At 54.2% G+C, this 16043-nt stretch overlaps 1 protein-coding gene across 1 annotated transcript in view; it reads left to right on the forward strand.

Moving 5' to 3' along the window:
- LOC116360087 (trichohyalin) overlaps positions 1-12550 on the forward strand; it is a 35096-nt gene extending 22546 nt beyond the window's left edge. The window contains exons 15-21 of the mRNA XM_031814612.1: positions 1-131; positions 461-558; positions 666-1121; positions 6209-6326; positions 8423-8530; positions 10033-10379; positions 12307-12550. Coding sequence (XP_031670472.1) covers positions 1-131; positions 461-558; positions 666-1121; positions 6209-6326; positions 8423-8530; positions 10033-10379; positions 12307-12400 — 1352 coding nt within the window. The 3' untranslated portion in view covers positions 12401-12550. The remainder of the gene's footprint in view (positions 132-460; positions 559-665; positions 1122-6208; positions 6327-8422; positions 8531-10032; positions 10380-12306) is intronic.
- Positions 12551-16043: the final 3493 nt, after the last annotated feature.

Raw genomic sequence — 16043 nt, forward strand, 5'->3', positions numbered from 1 at the left:
ATAAGCAGGGTACAGAGCTGAGCCAGCAGTACACAGAGTGGAGTAGACAGTTGACCCAGAGACACATGAAACACATTGAAGACCTGCAGACGGAACTACACACACACACAGAGATGATGGCCCTGCAACAGGTAACACACACACACACACACAAGCACACACACACACACACACACACACACACAGAGATGATGGCCCTGCAACAGGTAACACACACACACACACACAAACACACACACACACACACACACACAGAGATGATGGCCCTGCAACAGGTAACACACACACACACACACACTATTAAATTGGGAACTGACTATCTCTGTGTGTGTGTGTGTGTGTGTGTGTGTGTGTGTGTGTGTGTGTGTGTGTGTGTGTGTGTCTGTGTGTGTGTGTGTGTGTGTGTGTGTGTGTGTGTGTGTGTGTGTGTGTGTGTGTGTGTGTCTGTGTGTGTGTGTAGGACTTGAAGCAGCAGAATCAGTACCAGGTGTTTGAGCGTCAGCTGGATGAGAGTCGCTGTGCTGTTCTGGAACTACAGAGGGAAAACACTGTACTGAGGTACACACACACACACAGACACACACACAGACACAGACACACACACACACACACACCTCATCTTATCCCCTTTCTGTCCTCTCTACTCTTCCTCTCTACTCTTCCAGGTCGGGAGAGGAGGCGATGGGAAGAGAAAGAGAGCAGAAGGAGAGAGAGGAGGAAGCCCAACGACTGAGAGTGGAGGTGGACAGACTGAGAGAAGAGGTGGAGAAACTGGAAGAGGCTCAGAAACAACGGGAGGAACAGAGAGAAGAAGAGATGAGAGAAGAGGAGGCGCGAAGAGAGATGGAGGAGAAGAGGAGGGATGAGGAGAAGAGGACGGAGGAGGAGAACAGGAGAGAGGAGGTGAAGAGGATAGAGGCCGAGGTTGAGGAGAAGAGGAAGGTGGACGAGGAGAAGAGAAGGAAGGCGGAGGAGGAGGAGAAGAGGAGGAAGGAGGAGGAGGAGGAGGAGAGGAGAGAGGAAGTGAAGAGAGAGCACAGGAGAGCGATGCAGAGTCTGGTGTGTGAATACAGCAGCTGTCAGGCAGAGCTACAGACTCGCATAGTGGCCCTGGAGACAGAGTGAGTAACACACTGGAGTGTGGAGCAGGAGGAGAGGGGTGTGGTTAACATGTGTTCCCAGCAGGAGGGGTGTGGTTAACATGTGTTCCCAGCAGGAGGAGAGGGGTGTGGTTAACACGTGTTCCCAGCAGGAGGAGAGGGGTGGGGTTAATGTGTTCCCAGCAGGAGGAGAGGGGTGGGGTTAACGTGTTCCCAGCAGGAGGAGAGGGGTGGGGTTAACGTGTTCCCAGCAGGAGGAGAGGGGTGGGGTTAATGTGTTCCCAGCAGGAGGAGAGGGGTGTGGTTAACACGTGTTCCCAGCAGGAGGAGAGGGGTGTGGTTAACATGTGTTCCCAGCAGGAGGAGAGGGGTGTGGTTAACATGTGTTCCCAGCAGGAGGAGAGGGGTGGGGTTAACATGTGTTCCCAGCAGGAGGAGAGGGGTGTGGTTAACATGTGTTCCCAGCAGGAGGAGAGGGGTGGGGTTAACGTGTGTTCCCAGCAGGAGGAGAGGGGTGTGGTTAACATGTGTTCCCAGCAGGAGGAGAGGGGTGTGGTTAACATGTGTTCCCAGCAGGAGGAGAGGGGTGGGGTTAACATGTGTTCCCAGCAGGAGGAGAGGGGTGTGGTTAACGTGTGTTCCCAGCAGGAGGAGAGGGGTGGGGTTAACGTGTGTTCCCATCAGGAGGAGAGGGGTGGGATTAACGTGTTCCCATCAGGAGGAGAGGGGTGGGGTTAACGTGTGTTCCCATCAGGAGGAGAGGGGTGGGATTAACGTGTGTTCCCATCAGGAGGAGAGGGGTGGGATTAACGTGTGTTCCCAGCAGGAGGAGAGGGGTGGGGTTAACATGTGTTCCCAGCAGGAGGAGCGGGGTGGGGTTAACGTGTGTTCCCAGCAGGAGGAGAGGGGTGGGGTTAACGTGTGTTCCCATCAGGAGGAGAGGGGTGGGATTAACGTGTTCCCATCAGGAGGAGAGGGGTGGGGTTAACGTGTGTTCCCATCAGGAGGAGAGGGGTGGGATTAACGTGTTCCCAGCAGGAGGAGAGGGGTGGGGTTAACATGTGTTCCCAGCAGGAGGAGAGGGGTGGGGTTAACGTGTTCCCAGCAGGAGGAGAGGGGTGTGGTTAATGTGTTCCCATCAGGAGGAGAGGGGTGTGGTTAACGTGTACCCATCAGGAGGAGAGGGGTGGGGTTAATGTGTTCCCAGCAGGAGGAGAGGGGTGTGGTTAACGTGTGTTCCCATCAGGAGGAGAGGGGTGTGGTTAATGTGTTCCCATCAGGAGGAGAGGGGTGGGGTTAATGTGTTCCCAGCAGGAGGAGAGGGGTGTGGTTAACGTGTGCCCATCAGGAGGAGAGGGGTGTGGTTAATGTGTACCCATCAGGAGGAGAGGGTTGGGGTTAACGTGTGTTCCCAGCAGGAGGAGAGGGGTGTGGTTAACGTGTGTTCCCATCAGGAGGAGAGGGGTGTGGTTAATGTGTTCCCAGCAGGAGGAGAGGGGTGTGGTTAACGTGTGTTCCCAGCAGGAGGAGAGGGGTGTGGTTAACGTGTACCCATCAGGAGGAGAGGGGTGGGGTTAATGTGTTCCCAGCAGGAGGAGAGGGGTGGGGTTAACGTGTTCCCAGCAGGAGGAGAGGGGTGTGGTTAATGTGTTCCCATCAGGAGGAGAGGGGTGTGGTTAACGTGTACCCATCAGGAGGAGAGGGGTGGGGTTAACGTGTTCCCAGCAGGAGGAGAGGGGTGTGGTTAACGTGTGTTCCCATCAGGAGGAGAGGGGTGTGGTTAATGTGTTCCCATCAGGAGGAGAGGGGTGGGGTTAATGTGTTCCCAGCAGGAGGAGAGGGGTGTGGTTAACGTGTGCCCATCAGGAGGAGAGGGGTGTGGTTAATGTGTACCCATCAGGAGGAGAGGGTTGGGGTTAACGTGTGTTCCCAGCAGGAGGAGAGGGGTGTGGTTAACGTGTGTTCCCATCAGGAGGAGAGGGGTGTGGTTAATGTGTTCCCAGCAGGAGGAGAGGGGTGTGGTTAACGTGTGTTCCCAGCAGGAGGAGAGGGGTGTGGTTAATGTGTGCCCATCAGGAGGAGAGGGGTGGGGTTAACGTGTTCCCAGCAGGAGGAGAGGGGTGTGGTTAACGTGTGTTCCCAGCAGGAGGAGAGGGGTGTGGTTAATGTGTGCCCATCAGGAGGAGAGGGTTTGGGTTAACGTGTACCCATCAGGAGGAGAGGGGTGGGGTTAATGTGTTCCCAGCAGGAGGAGAGGGGTGTGGTTAACGTGTGTACCCATCAGGAGGAGAGGGGTGTGGTTAATGTGTTCCCATCAGGAGGAGAGGGGTGGGGTTAATGTGTTCCCAGCAGGAGGAGAGGGGGTGTGGTTAACGTGTGTTCCCAGCAGGAGGAGAGGGGTGTGGTTAATGTGTGCCCATCAGGAGGAGAGGGGTGGGGTTAACGTGTTCCCAGCAGGAGGAGAGGGGTGTGGTTAACGTGTGTTCCCAGCAGGAGGAGAGGGGTGTGGTTAACGTGTGTTCCCAGCAGGAGGAGAGGGGTGTGGTTAACGTGTGTTCCCAGCAGGAGGAGAGGGGTGTGGTTAATGTGTGCCCATCAGGAGGAGAGGGGTTGGGTTAACGTGTACCCATCAGGAGGAGAGGGGTGGGGTTAACGTGTGTTACCAGCAGGAGGAGAGGGGTGGGGATAATGTGTGTTCCCATCAGGAGGAGAGGGGTGGGGTTAATGTGTGCTCCCATCAGGAGGAGAGGGGTGTGGTTAATGTGTGTTCCCAGCAGGAGGAGAGGGGTGGGGTTAATGTGTGTTCCCAGCAGGAGGAGAGGGGTGTGGTTAACGTGTGTTCCCATCAGGAGGAGGGGGGTGTGGTTAACGTGTTCCCAGCAGGAGGAGAGGGGTGGGGTTAACGCGTGTTCCCAGCAGGAGGAGAGGGGTGGGGTTAATGTGTACCCATCAGGAGGAGAGGGGTGGGGTTAATGTGCACCCATCAGGAGGAGAGAGGTGGGGTTAACGTGTTCCCATCAGGAGGAGAGGGGTGGGGTTAACGTGTACCCATCAGGAGGAGAGGGGTGGGGTTAACGTGTGTACCCATCAGGAGGAGAGGGGTGGGGTTAACGTGTGTTCCCAGCAGGAGGAGAGGGGTGTGGTTAACGTGTGTTCCCAGCAGGAGGAGGGGGGTGGGGTTAACGTGTGCCCATCAGGAGGAGAGGGGTGGGGTTAACGTGTGTTCCCAGCAGGAGGAGAGGGGTGTGGTTAATGTGTGCCCATCAGGAGGAGAGGGGTGGGGTTAATGTGTACCCATCAGGAGGAGAGGGGTGGGGTTAACGTGTGTTCCCAGCAGGAGGAGAGGGGTGGGGATAATGTGTTGTCCCATCAGGAGGAGAGGGGTGGGGTTAATGTGTGCTCCCATCAGGAGGAGAGGGGTGTGGTTAATGTGTGCTCCCATCAGGAGGAGAGGGGTGTGGTTAATGTGTGTTCCCAGCAGGAGGAGAGGGGTGGGGTTAATGTGTGTTCCCAGCAGGAGGAGAGGGGTGTGGTTAATGTGTGCTCCCATCAGGAGGAGGGGGGTGTGGTTAACGTGTTCCCAGCAGGAGGAGAGGGGTGGGGTTAACGTGTGTTCCCAGCAGGAGGAGAGGGGTGGGGTTAATGTGTGTTCCCAGCAGGAGGAGAGGGGTGTGGTTAACGTGTGTTCCCATCAGGAGGAGAGGGGTGGGGTTAATGTGTGTTCCCAGCAGGAGGAGAGGGGTGTGGTTAACGTGTGTTCCCATCAGGAGGAGGGGGGTGTGGTTAACGTGTTCCCAGCAGGAGGAGAGGGGTGGGGTTAACGCGTGGTCCCAGCAGGAGGAGAGGGGTGGGGTTAATGTGTACCCATCAGGAGGAGAGGGGTGGGGTTAATGTGCACCCATCAGGAGGAGAGAGGTGGGGTTAACGTGTTCCCATCAGGAGGAGAGGGGTGGGGTTAACGTGTACCCATCAGGAGGAGAGGGGTGGGGTTAACGTGTGTACCCATCAGGAGGAGAGGGGTGGGGTTAACGTGTGTTCCCAGCAGGAGGAGAGGGGTGTGGTTAACGTGTGTTCCCAGCAGGAGGAGGGGGGTGGGGTTAACGTGTGCCCATCAGGAGGAGAGGGGTGGGGTTAACGTGTGTTCCCAGCAGGAGGAGAGGGGTGTGGTTAATGTGTGCCCATCAGGAGGAGAGGGGTGGGGTTAATGTGTACCCATCAGGAGGAGAGGGGTGGGGTTAACGTGTGTTCCCAGCAGGAGGAGAGGGGTGGGGATAATGTGTTGTCCCATCAGGAGGAGAGGGGTGGGGTTAATGTGTGCTCCCATCAGGAGGAGAGGGGTGTGGTTAATGTGTGCTCCCATCAGGAGGAGAGGGGTGTGGTTAATGTGTGTTCCCAGCAGGAGGAGAGGGGTGGGGTTAATGTGTGTTCCCAGCAGGAGGAGAGGGGTGTGGTTAATGTGTGCTCCCATCAGGAGGAGGGGGGTGTGGTTAACGTGTTCCCAGCAGGAGGAGAGGGGTGGGGTTAACGTGTGTTCCCAGCAGGAGGAGAGGGGTGGGGTTAACGTGTACCCATCAGGAGGAGAGGGGTGGGGTTAAAGTGTTCCCATCAGGAGGGGTGGGGTTAATGTGTGTTCCCAGCAGGAGGAGAGGGGTGTGGTTAATGTATGCCCATCAGGAGGAGAGGGGTGTGGTTAACGTGTACCCATCAGGAGGAGAGGGGTGGGGTTAACGTGTGTTCCCAGCAGGAGGAGAGGGGTGTGGTTAACGTGTGTTCCCATCAGGAGGGGTGGGGTTAACGTGTGTTCCCAGCAGGAGGAGAGGGGTGGGGTTAATGTGTGTTCCCAGCAGGAGGAGAGGGGTGGGGTTAATGTGTGTTCCCAGCAGGAGGAGAGGGGTGGGGTTAATGTGTGTTCCCAGCAGGAGGAGAGGGGTGGGGTTAACGTGTGTTCCCAGCAGGAGGAGAGGGGTGGGGTTAACGTGTGTTCCCAGCAGGAGGAGAGGGGTGGGGTTAACGTGTGTTCCCAGCAGGAGGAGAGGGGTGGGGTTAACGTGTGTGTGTTCCCAGGCTGGAGGAGGAGAGGGGTGGGGTTAACGTGTGTGTGTTCCCAGGTTGCGGGAGCGTGAGGAGAGGTGCAGGAGGAGGGAGGTTCCTCTCTGTGATGATCTCCAGATGGGGAGACTACAGGAGAGACTCACTGAGAGGAACCAGCTCATCAAACGCCTGGTGGTAAGAACACACCCCACACTCACTCACACACCTACCGCACACACACACACACACACACACACACACACCTACCCCACACTCACTCACACACCTACCGCACACACATCACTCACACACACCTACCCCCACACCTACCTACCCCACACACCAACACACACACACTTACTCAATCACACACCTACCGCACACACACCTACCCCACACTCACTCACACACACCTACCGCACACACACCTACCCCACACTCACACACACACTTATCGCACACACACCTACCCCACACTCACTCACACACACCTACCGCACACACACCTACCCCACACTCACACACACACCTACCTACCCCACACACACACTTACCACACACACCTACCCACCTACCTCACACCTACTGCACACACACCTACCCCACACTCAGACACACACACCTAACCCCCACACCTGCCTACCCCACACACCAACACACACCTACTCCACCTACCTCACACTCACTCACTCACACACCTACCGCACACACACCTACCCCACACTCACTCACACACCTACCCCACACTCACACACACACCTACCCCCACACCTACCTACCCCACACACCAACACACACACACTTACCACACACTCCTACCCCACATTCCTACCCACACACTCCTACCCCACATTCCTACCCACACACCTAACACACACCTACCCCACTCCTACCCCCACACACATACCCCCTACCTACCCCACTCCTAACCCCACACCTACCCCACACCTCTACCCCACACACTCTTACCCCCCACACCTACCCTATTCCTACCCCCACACCTACCCCCCACACCTACCCCCTCCTACCCCACAAAAACCTACCCCATTTCTACCCCACACACCTAACACACACACACCTAACACACCTACCCCACTTCTACCCCATACGTGCCTACCCCACACATCTATACCCCACTCCTACACTACACACAGCTACCCCCCACTCCTACCCCACACACTGCTACCCCTACCCCATTCCTACCCCACACACCTACCCCACTACCCCACACACAGCTACCCCCCACTCCTACTGCACTCCTACCCCACACACACCTAACCCCCCCACTCCAACCCCACAAACAGCTACCCCCCACTCCTACCCCACACTCCTACCCCACAAACAGCTACCCCACACACCTACCCCCCCACTCCAACCCCACAAACAGCTACCCCACACACCTACCCCACACACATCTACCACACACCTACCCCACACACTCCCACCCCACATTCCTACCCACACACTCCTACCCCACACACACCTACACCACACACTCCTACCCCACATTCCTACCCACACACCTAACACACACCTACCCCCACACACATACCCCCTACCTACCCCACACACCTACCCCACTCCTAACCCCACACCTCTACCCCACACTCCTACCCCACACACTCCTACCCCCCACACCTACCCCATTCCTACCCCCACACCTAACACACACCTACCATCCACACCTACCACATACCCACCTACCCCTCCTACCCCTCAAACACCTACCCCACAAAAACCTACCCCACACACACCTACCCCACACATCTATACCCCACTCCTACACTACACACACCTACCCCCACACACCTACCCCACTACCCCACACCTACCCCCACACACAGCTACCCCCCACTCCTACCCCACACTCCTACCCCACACTCTGCTACCCCCAACCCTACTCCTACCCCACTCCAACCCTACTCCTACCCCACTCCAACCCTACTCCTACCCCACTCCTACCCCCCCACTCCTACCCCACTCCTACCCCACTCCAACCCTACTCCTACCCCACTCCAACACCCTACTCCTACCCTACTCCTACCCCACTCCAACCCTACTCCTACCCCACACCTACCCCACTCCAACACCCCACTCCAACCCTACTCCAACCCCACTCCAACCCTACTCCTACACCCCACTCCAACCCTACTCCTACCCCACTCCAACCCTACTCCTACCCCACTCCAACCCTACTCCTACCCTACTCCTACCCCACTCCAACCCCCTACTCCTACCCCACTCCTACCCTACTCCTACCACACACACCTGATGTCTCATTGTTTCTCCAGGAGGAACGACATCAGCTGCAGCTTCATCCTCCGGTTGCCGGGGACAACGGAACCCTCAGGCTCCATGACAACAGGCCACACCCCGGGATCGTTACACCAACTATGAGGGTGACACACACACTCCTCTGTTGTCTTTGTGTTTCACTGTGTTGTATTGGTGGGATTAACTAGTGTTTTACTGTGTTGTATTGGTGGGATTAACTAGTGTTGCATTGATGGGATTAACTAGTGTTGTATTGGTGGGATTAACCAGGGTTGTATTGGTGGGATTAACCAGGGTTGTATTGGTGGGATTAACTAGTGTTGTATTGGTGGGATTAACTAGTGTTGTATTGGTGGGATTAACTAGTGTTGTATTGGTGGGATTAACTAGTGTTGTATTGGTGGGATTAACTAGTGTTGTATTGGTGGGATTAACTAGTGTTGTATTGGTGGGATTAACTAGTGTTGTATTGGTGGGATTAACTAGTGTTTTACTGTGTTGTATTGGTGGGATTAACTAGTGTTGTATTGGTGGGATTAACTAGTGTTTTACTGTGTTGTATTGGTGGGATTAACTAGTGTTGTATTGATGGGATTAACTAGTGTTGTATTGGTGGGATTAACCAGGGTTGTATTGGTGGGATTAACCAGGGTTGTATTGGTGGGATTAACTAGTGTTGTATTGGTGGGATTAACTAGTGTTGTATTGGTGGGATTAACTAGTGTTGTATTGGTGGGATTAACTAGTGTTGTATTGGTGGGATTAACTAGTGTTGTATTGGTGGGATTAACTAGTGTTGTATTGGTGGGATTAACTAGTGTTGTATTGGTGGGATTAACTAGTGTTTTACTGTGTTGTATTGGTGGGATTAACTAGTGTTGTATTGGTGGGATTAACTAGTGTTTTACTGTGTTGTATTGGTGGGATTAACTAGTGTTGTATTGATGGGATTAACTAGGGTTGTATTGGTGGGATTAACCAGGGTTGTATTGGTGGGATTAACCAGGGTTGTATTGGTGGGATTAACTAGTGTTGTATTGGTGGGATTAACTAGTGTTGTATTGGTGGGATTAACTAGTGTTGTATTGGTGGGATTAACTAGTGTTGTATTGGTGGGATTAACTAGTGTTGTATTGGTGGGATTAACTAGTGTTGTATTGGTGGGATTAACTAGTGTTTCACTGTGTTGTATTGGTGGGATTAACTAGTGTTGTATTGGTGGGATTAACTAGTGTTGTATTGGTGGGATTAACTAGTGTTTCACTGTGTTGTATTGGTGGGATTAACCAGGGTTGTATTGGTGGGATTAACTAGTGTTGTATTGGTGGGATTAACTAGTGTTGTATTGGTGGGATTAACTAGTGTTGTATTGGTGGGATTAACTAGTGTTTCACTGTGTTGTATTGGTGGGATTAACCAGGGTTGTATTGGTGGGATTAACTAGTGTTTCACTGTGTTGTATTGGTGGGATTAACCAGGGTTGTATTGGTGGGATTAACTAGTGTTTCACTGTGTTGTATTGGTGGGATTAACTAGTGTTGTATTGGTGGGATTAACTAGTGTTGTATTGGTGGGATTAACTAATGTTTCACTGTGTTGTATGAATGTTGTCGTCATGACGTTTCAGAGGAAGCGTGTGGAGGAGTCTCCGCCCCGCGTCACCAGCGTTCCAAACCTCAGCGCCTATGAGAGGAGCGTCCTCCTCCCCCACGACACCCCCTCCCCCTGCCTCCCCCAACATCCCTCCCCCTCCTCCTCTCTCCCCCGTTCCTCCCTCCCCCGTACTCCCAGGTCTCCCAGTTTGGATCCCAGCGGTCGCGGCCCTCTCTCTCGTACCCCCACTCCTCTCCCCCCTGCTCCCACCACCCCCCTCCCCCTCTGTCCATCCTCCCTCCCCGAGCCTCGACACGGGATTCGACACGTCACCTCACCCTCGCAGGAGCTCCGCCCACACCTGAACAGCCAGTCAACCAGGTAACAGATACTGTATCTATGGAAACAGCACAGCCAATAGCACTGTCTGTGTTCCTTCACAAAGCCCAATGTCCTTCTCTGTCTGTCTAAGAATATCATCCCATAGTTGTCTGTCTCCTTCTGTCTGTCTCTCTGTCTGTCTGTCTGACTCTCTCTCTGTCTGTCTGTCTGACTCTCTCTCTGTCAGTCTGTCTGTCTGACTCTCTCTCTGTCTGTCTGACTGACTCTCTCTCTGTCTGTCTGACTCTCTCTCTGTCTGTCTGACTCTCTGTCAGTCTGTCTGTCTCTCTGTCTGTCTGACTCTCTCTCTGACAGAGAGACAAACAGACAGACAGACTGACAGAGAGAGAGTCAGACAGACAGACAGAGAGAGAGACAGACAGACAGACTGACAGAGAGAGAGACAGACAGACAGAGAGAGAGTCAGACAGACAGAGAGTCAGACAGACAGACTGACAGAGAGAGAGTCAGACAGACAGACTCTCTCTCTGTCAGTCTGTCTGTCTGACTCTCTCTCTGTCTGTCTGTCTCTCTCTCTGTCAGTCTGTCTGACTCTCTCTGTCAGTCTGTCTGTCTGTCTGTCTCTCTGTCTGTCTGTCTGTCTGTCTGACTCTCTCTCTGTCTGTCTGTCTGTCTGTCTGTCTGTCTGTCTGTCTGTCTGTCTGACTCTCTCTCTGTCTGTCTGACTCTCTGTCAGTCTGTCTGTCTGTCTCTCTGTCTGTCTGTCTGTCTGACTCTCTCTCTGTCAGTCTGTCTGTCTGACTCTCTCTCTGTCAGTCTGTCTGTCTGACTCTCTCTCTGTCTGTCTGTCTGACTCTCTCTCTGTCTGTCTGTCTGACTCTCTCTCTGTCTGTCAGTCTGTCTGTCTGTCTGTCTCTCTGTCTGTCTGTCTGTCTGTCTGTCTGACTCTCTCTCTGTCAGTCTGTCTGTCTGACTCTCTCTCTGTCAGTCTGTCTGTCTGACTCTCTCTCTGTCTGTCTGTCTCTCTCTCTGTCAGTCTGTCTGACTCTCTCTCTGTCAGTCTGTCTGTCTGTCTCTCTCTCTGTCTGTCTGTCTGACTCTTTGTCTGTTTGTCTGTCTCTCTCTCTGTCAGTCTGTCTGTCTGTCTGTCTCTCTCTCTGTCTGTCTGTCTGTCTGACTCTCTCTCTGTCAGTCTGTCTGTGTTTGTCTCTCTGTCAGTCTGTCTGTCTGTCTGTCTGTTTGTCTGACTCTCTCTCTGTCTGTCTGACTCTCTGTCAGTCTGTCTGTCTGTCTCTCTGTCTGTCTGTCTGTCTGACTCTCTCTCTGTCAGTCTGTCTGTCTGACTCTCTCTCTGTCAGTCTGTCTGTCTGTCTCTCTCTCTGTCAGTCTGTCTGACTCTCTCTGTCAGTCTGTCTGTCTGTCTGTCTCTCTCTCTGTCAGTCTGTCTGTCTGTCTCTCTCTCTGTCTGTCTGTCTGTCTGTTTGTCTGACTCTCTCTCTGTCTGTCTGTCTCTCTGTCTGTCTGTCTGTCTGACTCTCTCTCTGTCAGTCTGTCTGTCTGACTCTCTCTCTGTCAGTCTGTCTGTCTGTCTCTCTCTCTGTCAGTCTGTCTGACTCTCTCTGTCAGTCTGTCTGTCTGTCTGTCTCTCTCTCTGTCAGTCTGTCTGTCTGTCTCTCTCTCTGTCTGTCTGTCTGACTCTCTCTGTCAGTCTGTCTGTCTGTCTGTCTCTCTCTCTGTCAGTCTGTCTGTCTGTCTCTCTCTCTGTCTGTCTGTCTGACTCTCTCTCTGTCAGTCTGTCTGTCTGTTTGTCTCTCTGTCAGTCTGTCTGTCTGTCTGTCTGTTTGTCTCTCTCTCTGTCTGTCTGTCTGTCTGACTCTCTGTCTGTCTGTCTGTCTGTCTGTCTCTTTGTCTGTCTGTCTGTCTGTCTGTCCCCCAGCAGTCTAAAATGTGCTTCCTGTGTTCCCAGGAGCCCATATTTGGAGCAGAGGGGGAGTGGCCAGGGGGCAGAGGGGCGGGACCCTCAGAGGCAGGATTGGTACACAAAGTACTTCTCCTTCTGAACACACACCCCACACCACACACAGGTGACCTCTACACACCCGTACAACACACTCAGCTTTAAACAAACACCTGACAGACCAAAACTATGTTCAATGCAAATGTTATAAAATTATAATCTATAATGTGGAATAAAATATTTTATTGATATCTACTCTGCTGTCTATGGTTTGTTGTTCAGATACTGGAGGGGGGGCTGTTTCCCGAACCAGGTTACTGTTGTTCAGATACTGGAGGGGGGGCTGTTTCCCGAACCAGGTGACTGTTCAGATACTGGAGGGGGGCTGTTTCCCGAACCAGGTGACTGTTCAGATACTGGAGGGGGGGCTGTTTCCCGAACCAGGTGACTGTTGTTCAGATACTGGAGGGGGGGGCTGTTTCCCGAACCAGGTGACTGTTGTATCAGATACTGGAGGGGGGCTGTTTCCCGAACCAGGTGACTGTTGTATCAGATACTGGAGGGGGGCTGTTTCCCGAACCAGGTGACTGTTGTATCAGATACTGGAGGGGGGGCTGTTTCCTGAACCAGGTGACTGTTGTATCAGATACTGGAGGGGGGCTGTTCCCCGAACCAGGTGACTGTTCAGATACTGTAGGGGGGGCTGTTTCCTGAACCAGGTGACTGTTCAGATACTGTAGGGGGGGCTGTTTCCTGAACCAGGTGACTGTTGTATCAGATACTGGAGGGGGGCTGTTCCCCGAACCAGGTGACTGTTCAGATACTGTAGGGGGGGCTGTTTCCCGAACCAGGTGACTGTTGTTCAGATACTGGAGGGGGGCTGTTTCCCGAACCAGGATGAATGAGTTAACCAGGTGACTGTTGTATCAGATACTGGAGGGGGGGCTGTTCCCCGAACCAGGTGACTGTTCAGATACTGTAGGGGGGGCTGTTTCCCGAACCAGGTGACTGTTGTATCAGATACTGGAGGGGGGCTGTTCCCCGAACCAGGTGACTGTTCAGATACTGTAGGGGGGGCTGTTTCCCGAACCAGGTGACTGTTGTTCAGATACTGGAGGGGGGCTGTTCCCCGAACCAGGTGACTGTTCAGATACTGTAGGGGGGGGCTGTTCCCCGAACCAGGTGACTGTTCAGATACTGTAGGGGGGGCTGTTCCCCGAACCAGGTGACTGTTCAGATACTGTAGGGGGGGCTGTTTCCCGAACCAGGTGACTGTTCAGATACTGGAGGGGGGCTGTTCCCCGAACCAGGTGACTGTTCAGATACTGTAGGGGGGGCTGTTTCCCGAACCAGGTGACTGTTGTTCAGATACTGGAGGGGGGCTGTTTCCCGAACCAGGTGACTGTTGTTCAGATACTGGAGGGGGGCTGTTCCCCGAACCAGGTGACTGTTGTTCAGATACTGGAGGGGGGGCTGTTCCCCGAACCAGGTGACTGTTCAGATACTGGAGGGGGGCTGTTTCCTGAACCAGGTGACTGTTGTTCAGATACTGGAGGGGGGCTGTTTCCTGAACCAGGTGACTGTTGTTCAGATACTGGAGGGGGGCTGTTCCCCGAACCAGGTGACTGTTCAGATACTGGAGGGGGGCTGTTTCCTGAACCAGGTGACTGTTGTTCAGATACTGTAGGGGGGGCTGTTCCCCGAACCAGGTGACTGTTGTTCAGATACTGTAGGGGGGGCTGTTCCCCGAACCAGGTGACTGTTGTTCAGATACTGTAGGGGGGGCTGTTCCCCGAACCAGGTGACTGTTGTTCAGATACTGGAGGGGGGGGCTGTTCCCCGAACCAGGTGACTGTTGTTCAGATACTGTAGGGGGGGCTGTTCCCCGAACCAGGTGACTGTTGTTCAGATACTGGAGGGGGGCTGTTTCCTGAACCAGGTGACTGTTGTTCAGATACTGTAGGGGGGCTGTTCCCCGAACCAGGATGAATGAGTTAACCAGGTGACTGTTGTTCAGATACTGTAGGGGGGCTGTTTCCCGAACCAGGTGACTGTTGTTCAGATACTGGAGGGGGGCTGTTCCCCGAACCAGGTGACTGTTGTTCAGATACTGGAGGGGGGCTGTTTCCCGAACCAGGTGACTGTTCAGATACTGTAGGGGGGGCTGTTCCCCGAACCAGGTGACTGTTGTTCAGATACTGTAGGGGGGGCTGTTCCCCGAACCAGGTGACTGTTGTTCAGATACTGTAGGGGGGGCTGTTCCCCGAACCAGGTGACTGTTGTTCAGATACTGTAGGGGGGGCTGTTCCCCGAACCAGGTGACTGTTGTTCAGATACTGTAGGGGGGGCTGTTCCCCGAACCAGGTGACTGTTGTTCAGATACTGGAGGGGGGGCTGTTCCCCGAACCAGGTGACTGTTGTTCAGATACTGTAGGGGGGGCTGTTCCCCGAACCAGGTGACTGTTGTTCAGATACTGGAGGGGGGCTGTTTCCTGAACCAGGTGACTGTTGTTCAGATACTGTAGGGGGGCTGTTCCCCGAACCAGGATGAATGAGTTAACCAGGTGACTGTTGTTCAGATACTGTAGGGGGGCTGTTTCCCGAACCAGGTGACTGTTGTTCAGATACTGGAGGGGGGCTGTTCCCCGAACCAGGTGACTGTTGTTCAGATACTGGAGGGGGGCTGTTTCCCGAACCAGGTGACTGTTCAGATACTGTAGGGGGGGCTGTTCCCCGAACCAGGTGACTGTTGTTCAGATACTGTAGGGGGGGCTGTTCCCCGAACCAGGTGACTGTTGTTCAGATACTGTAGGGGGGGCTGTTCCCCGAACCAGGTGACTGTTGTTCAGATACTGGAGGGGGGCTGTTTCCCGAACCAGGTGACTGTTGTTCAGATACTGGAGGGGGGCTGTTTCCCGAACCAGGTGACTGTTGTTCAGATACTGTAGGGGGGGCTGTTCCCCGAACCAGGTGACTGTTCAGATACTGTAGGGGGGGCTGTTTCCCGAACCAGGTGACTGTTGTTCAGATACTGGAGGGGGGCTGTTCCCCGAACCAGGTGACTGTTCAGATACTGTAGGGGGGGCTGTTCCCCGAACCAGGTGACTGTTCAGATACTGTAGGGGGGGCTGTTCCCCGAACCAGGTGACTGTTGTTCAGATACTGGAGGGGGGCTGTTTCCCGAACCAGGTGACTGTTGTTCAGATACTGGAGGGGGGGCTGTTCCCCGAACCAGGTGACTGTTGTTCAGATACTGTAGGGGGGGCTGTTCCCCGAACCAGGTGACTGTTGTTCAGATACTGTAGGGGGGCTGTTCCCCGAACCAGGTGACTGTTGTTCAGATACTGGAGGGGGGGCTGTTCCCCGAACCAGGTGACTGTTGTTCAGATACTGGGGGGGGCTGTTCCCCGAACCAGGTGACTGTTGTTCAGATACTGGGGAGGGCTGTTCCCCGAACCAGGTGACTGTTGTTCAGATACTGGAGGGGGGCTGTTCCCCGAACCAGGTGACTGTTGTTCAGATACTGGGGGGGGCTGTTCCCCGAACCAGGTGACTTTTCAGATACTGGAGGGGGGCTGTTCCCCGAACCAGGTGACTGTTGTTCAGATACTGGAGGGGGGCTGTTCCCCGAACCAGGTGACTGTTGTTCAGATACTGGGGGGGGCTGTTCCCCGAACCAGGTGACTGTTCAGATACTGGAGGGGGGCTGTTCCCCGAACCAGGTGACTGTTGTTCAGATACTGGAG

This window comes from Oncorhynchus kisutch, unplaced genomic scaffold (genome assembly GCF_002021735.2).
Source record: "Oncorhynchus kisutch isolate 150728-3 unplaced genomic scaffold, Okis_V2 Okis07a-Okis12b_hom, whole genome shotgun sequence".
Classification (NCBI taxonomy): domain Eukaryota; kingdom Metazoa; phylum Chordata; class Actinopteri; order Salmoniformes; family Salmonidae; genus Oncorhynchus; species Oncorhynchus kisutch.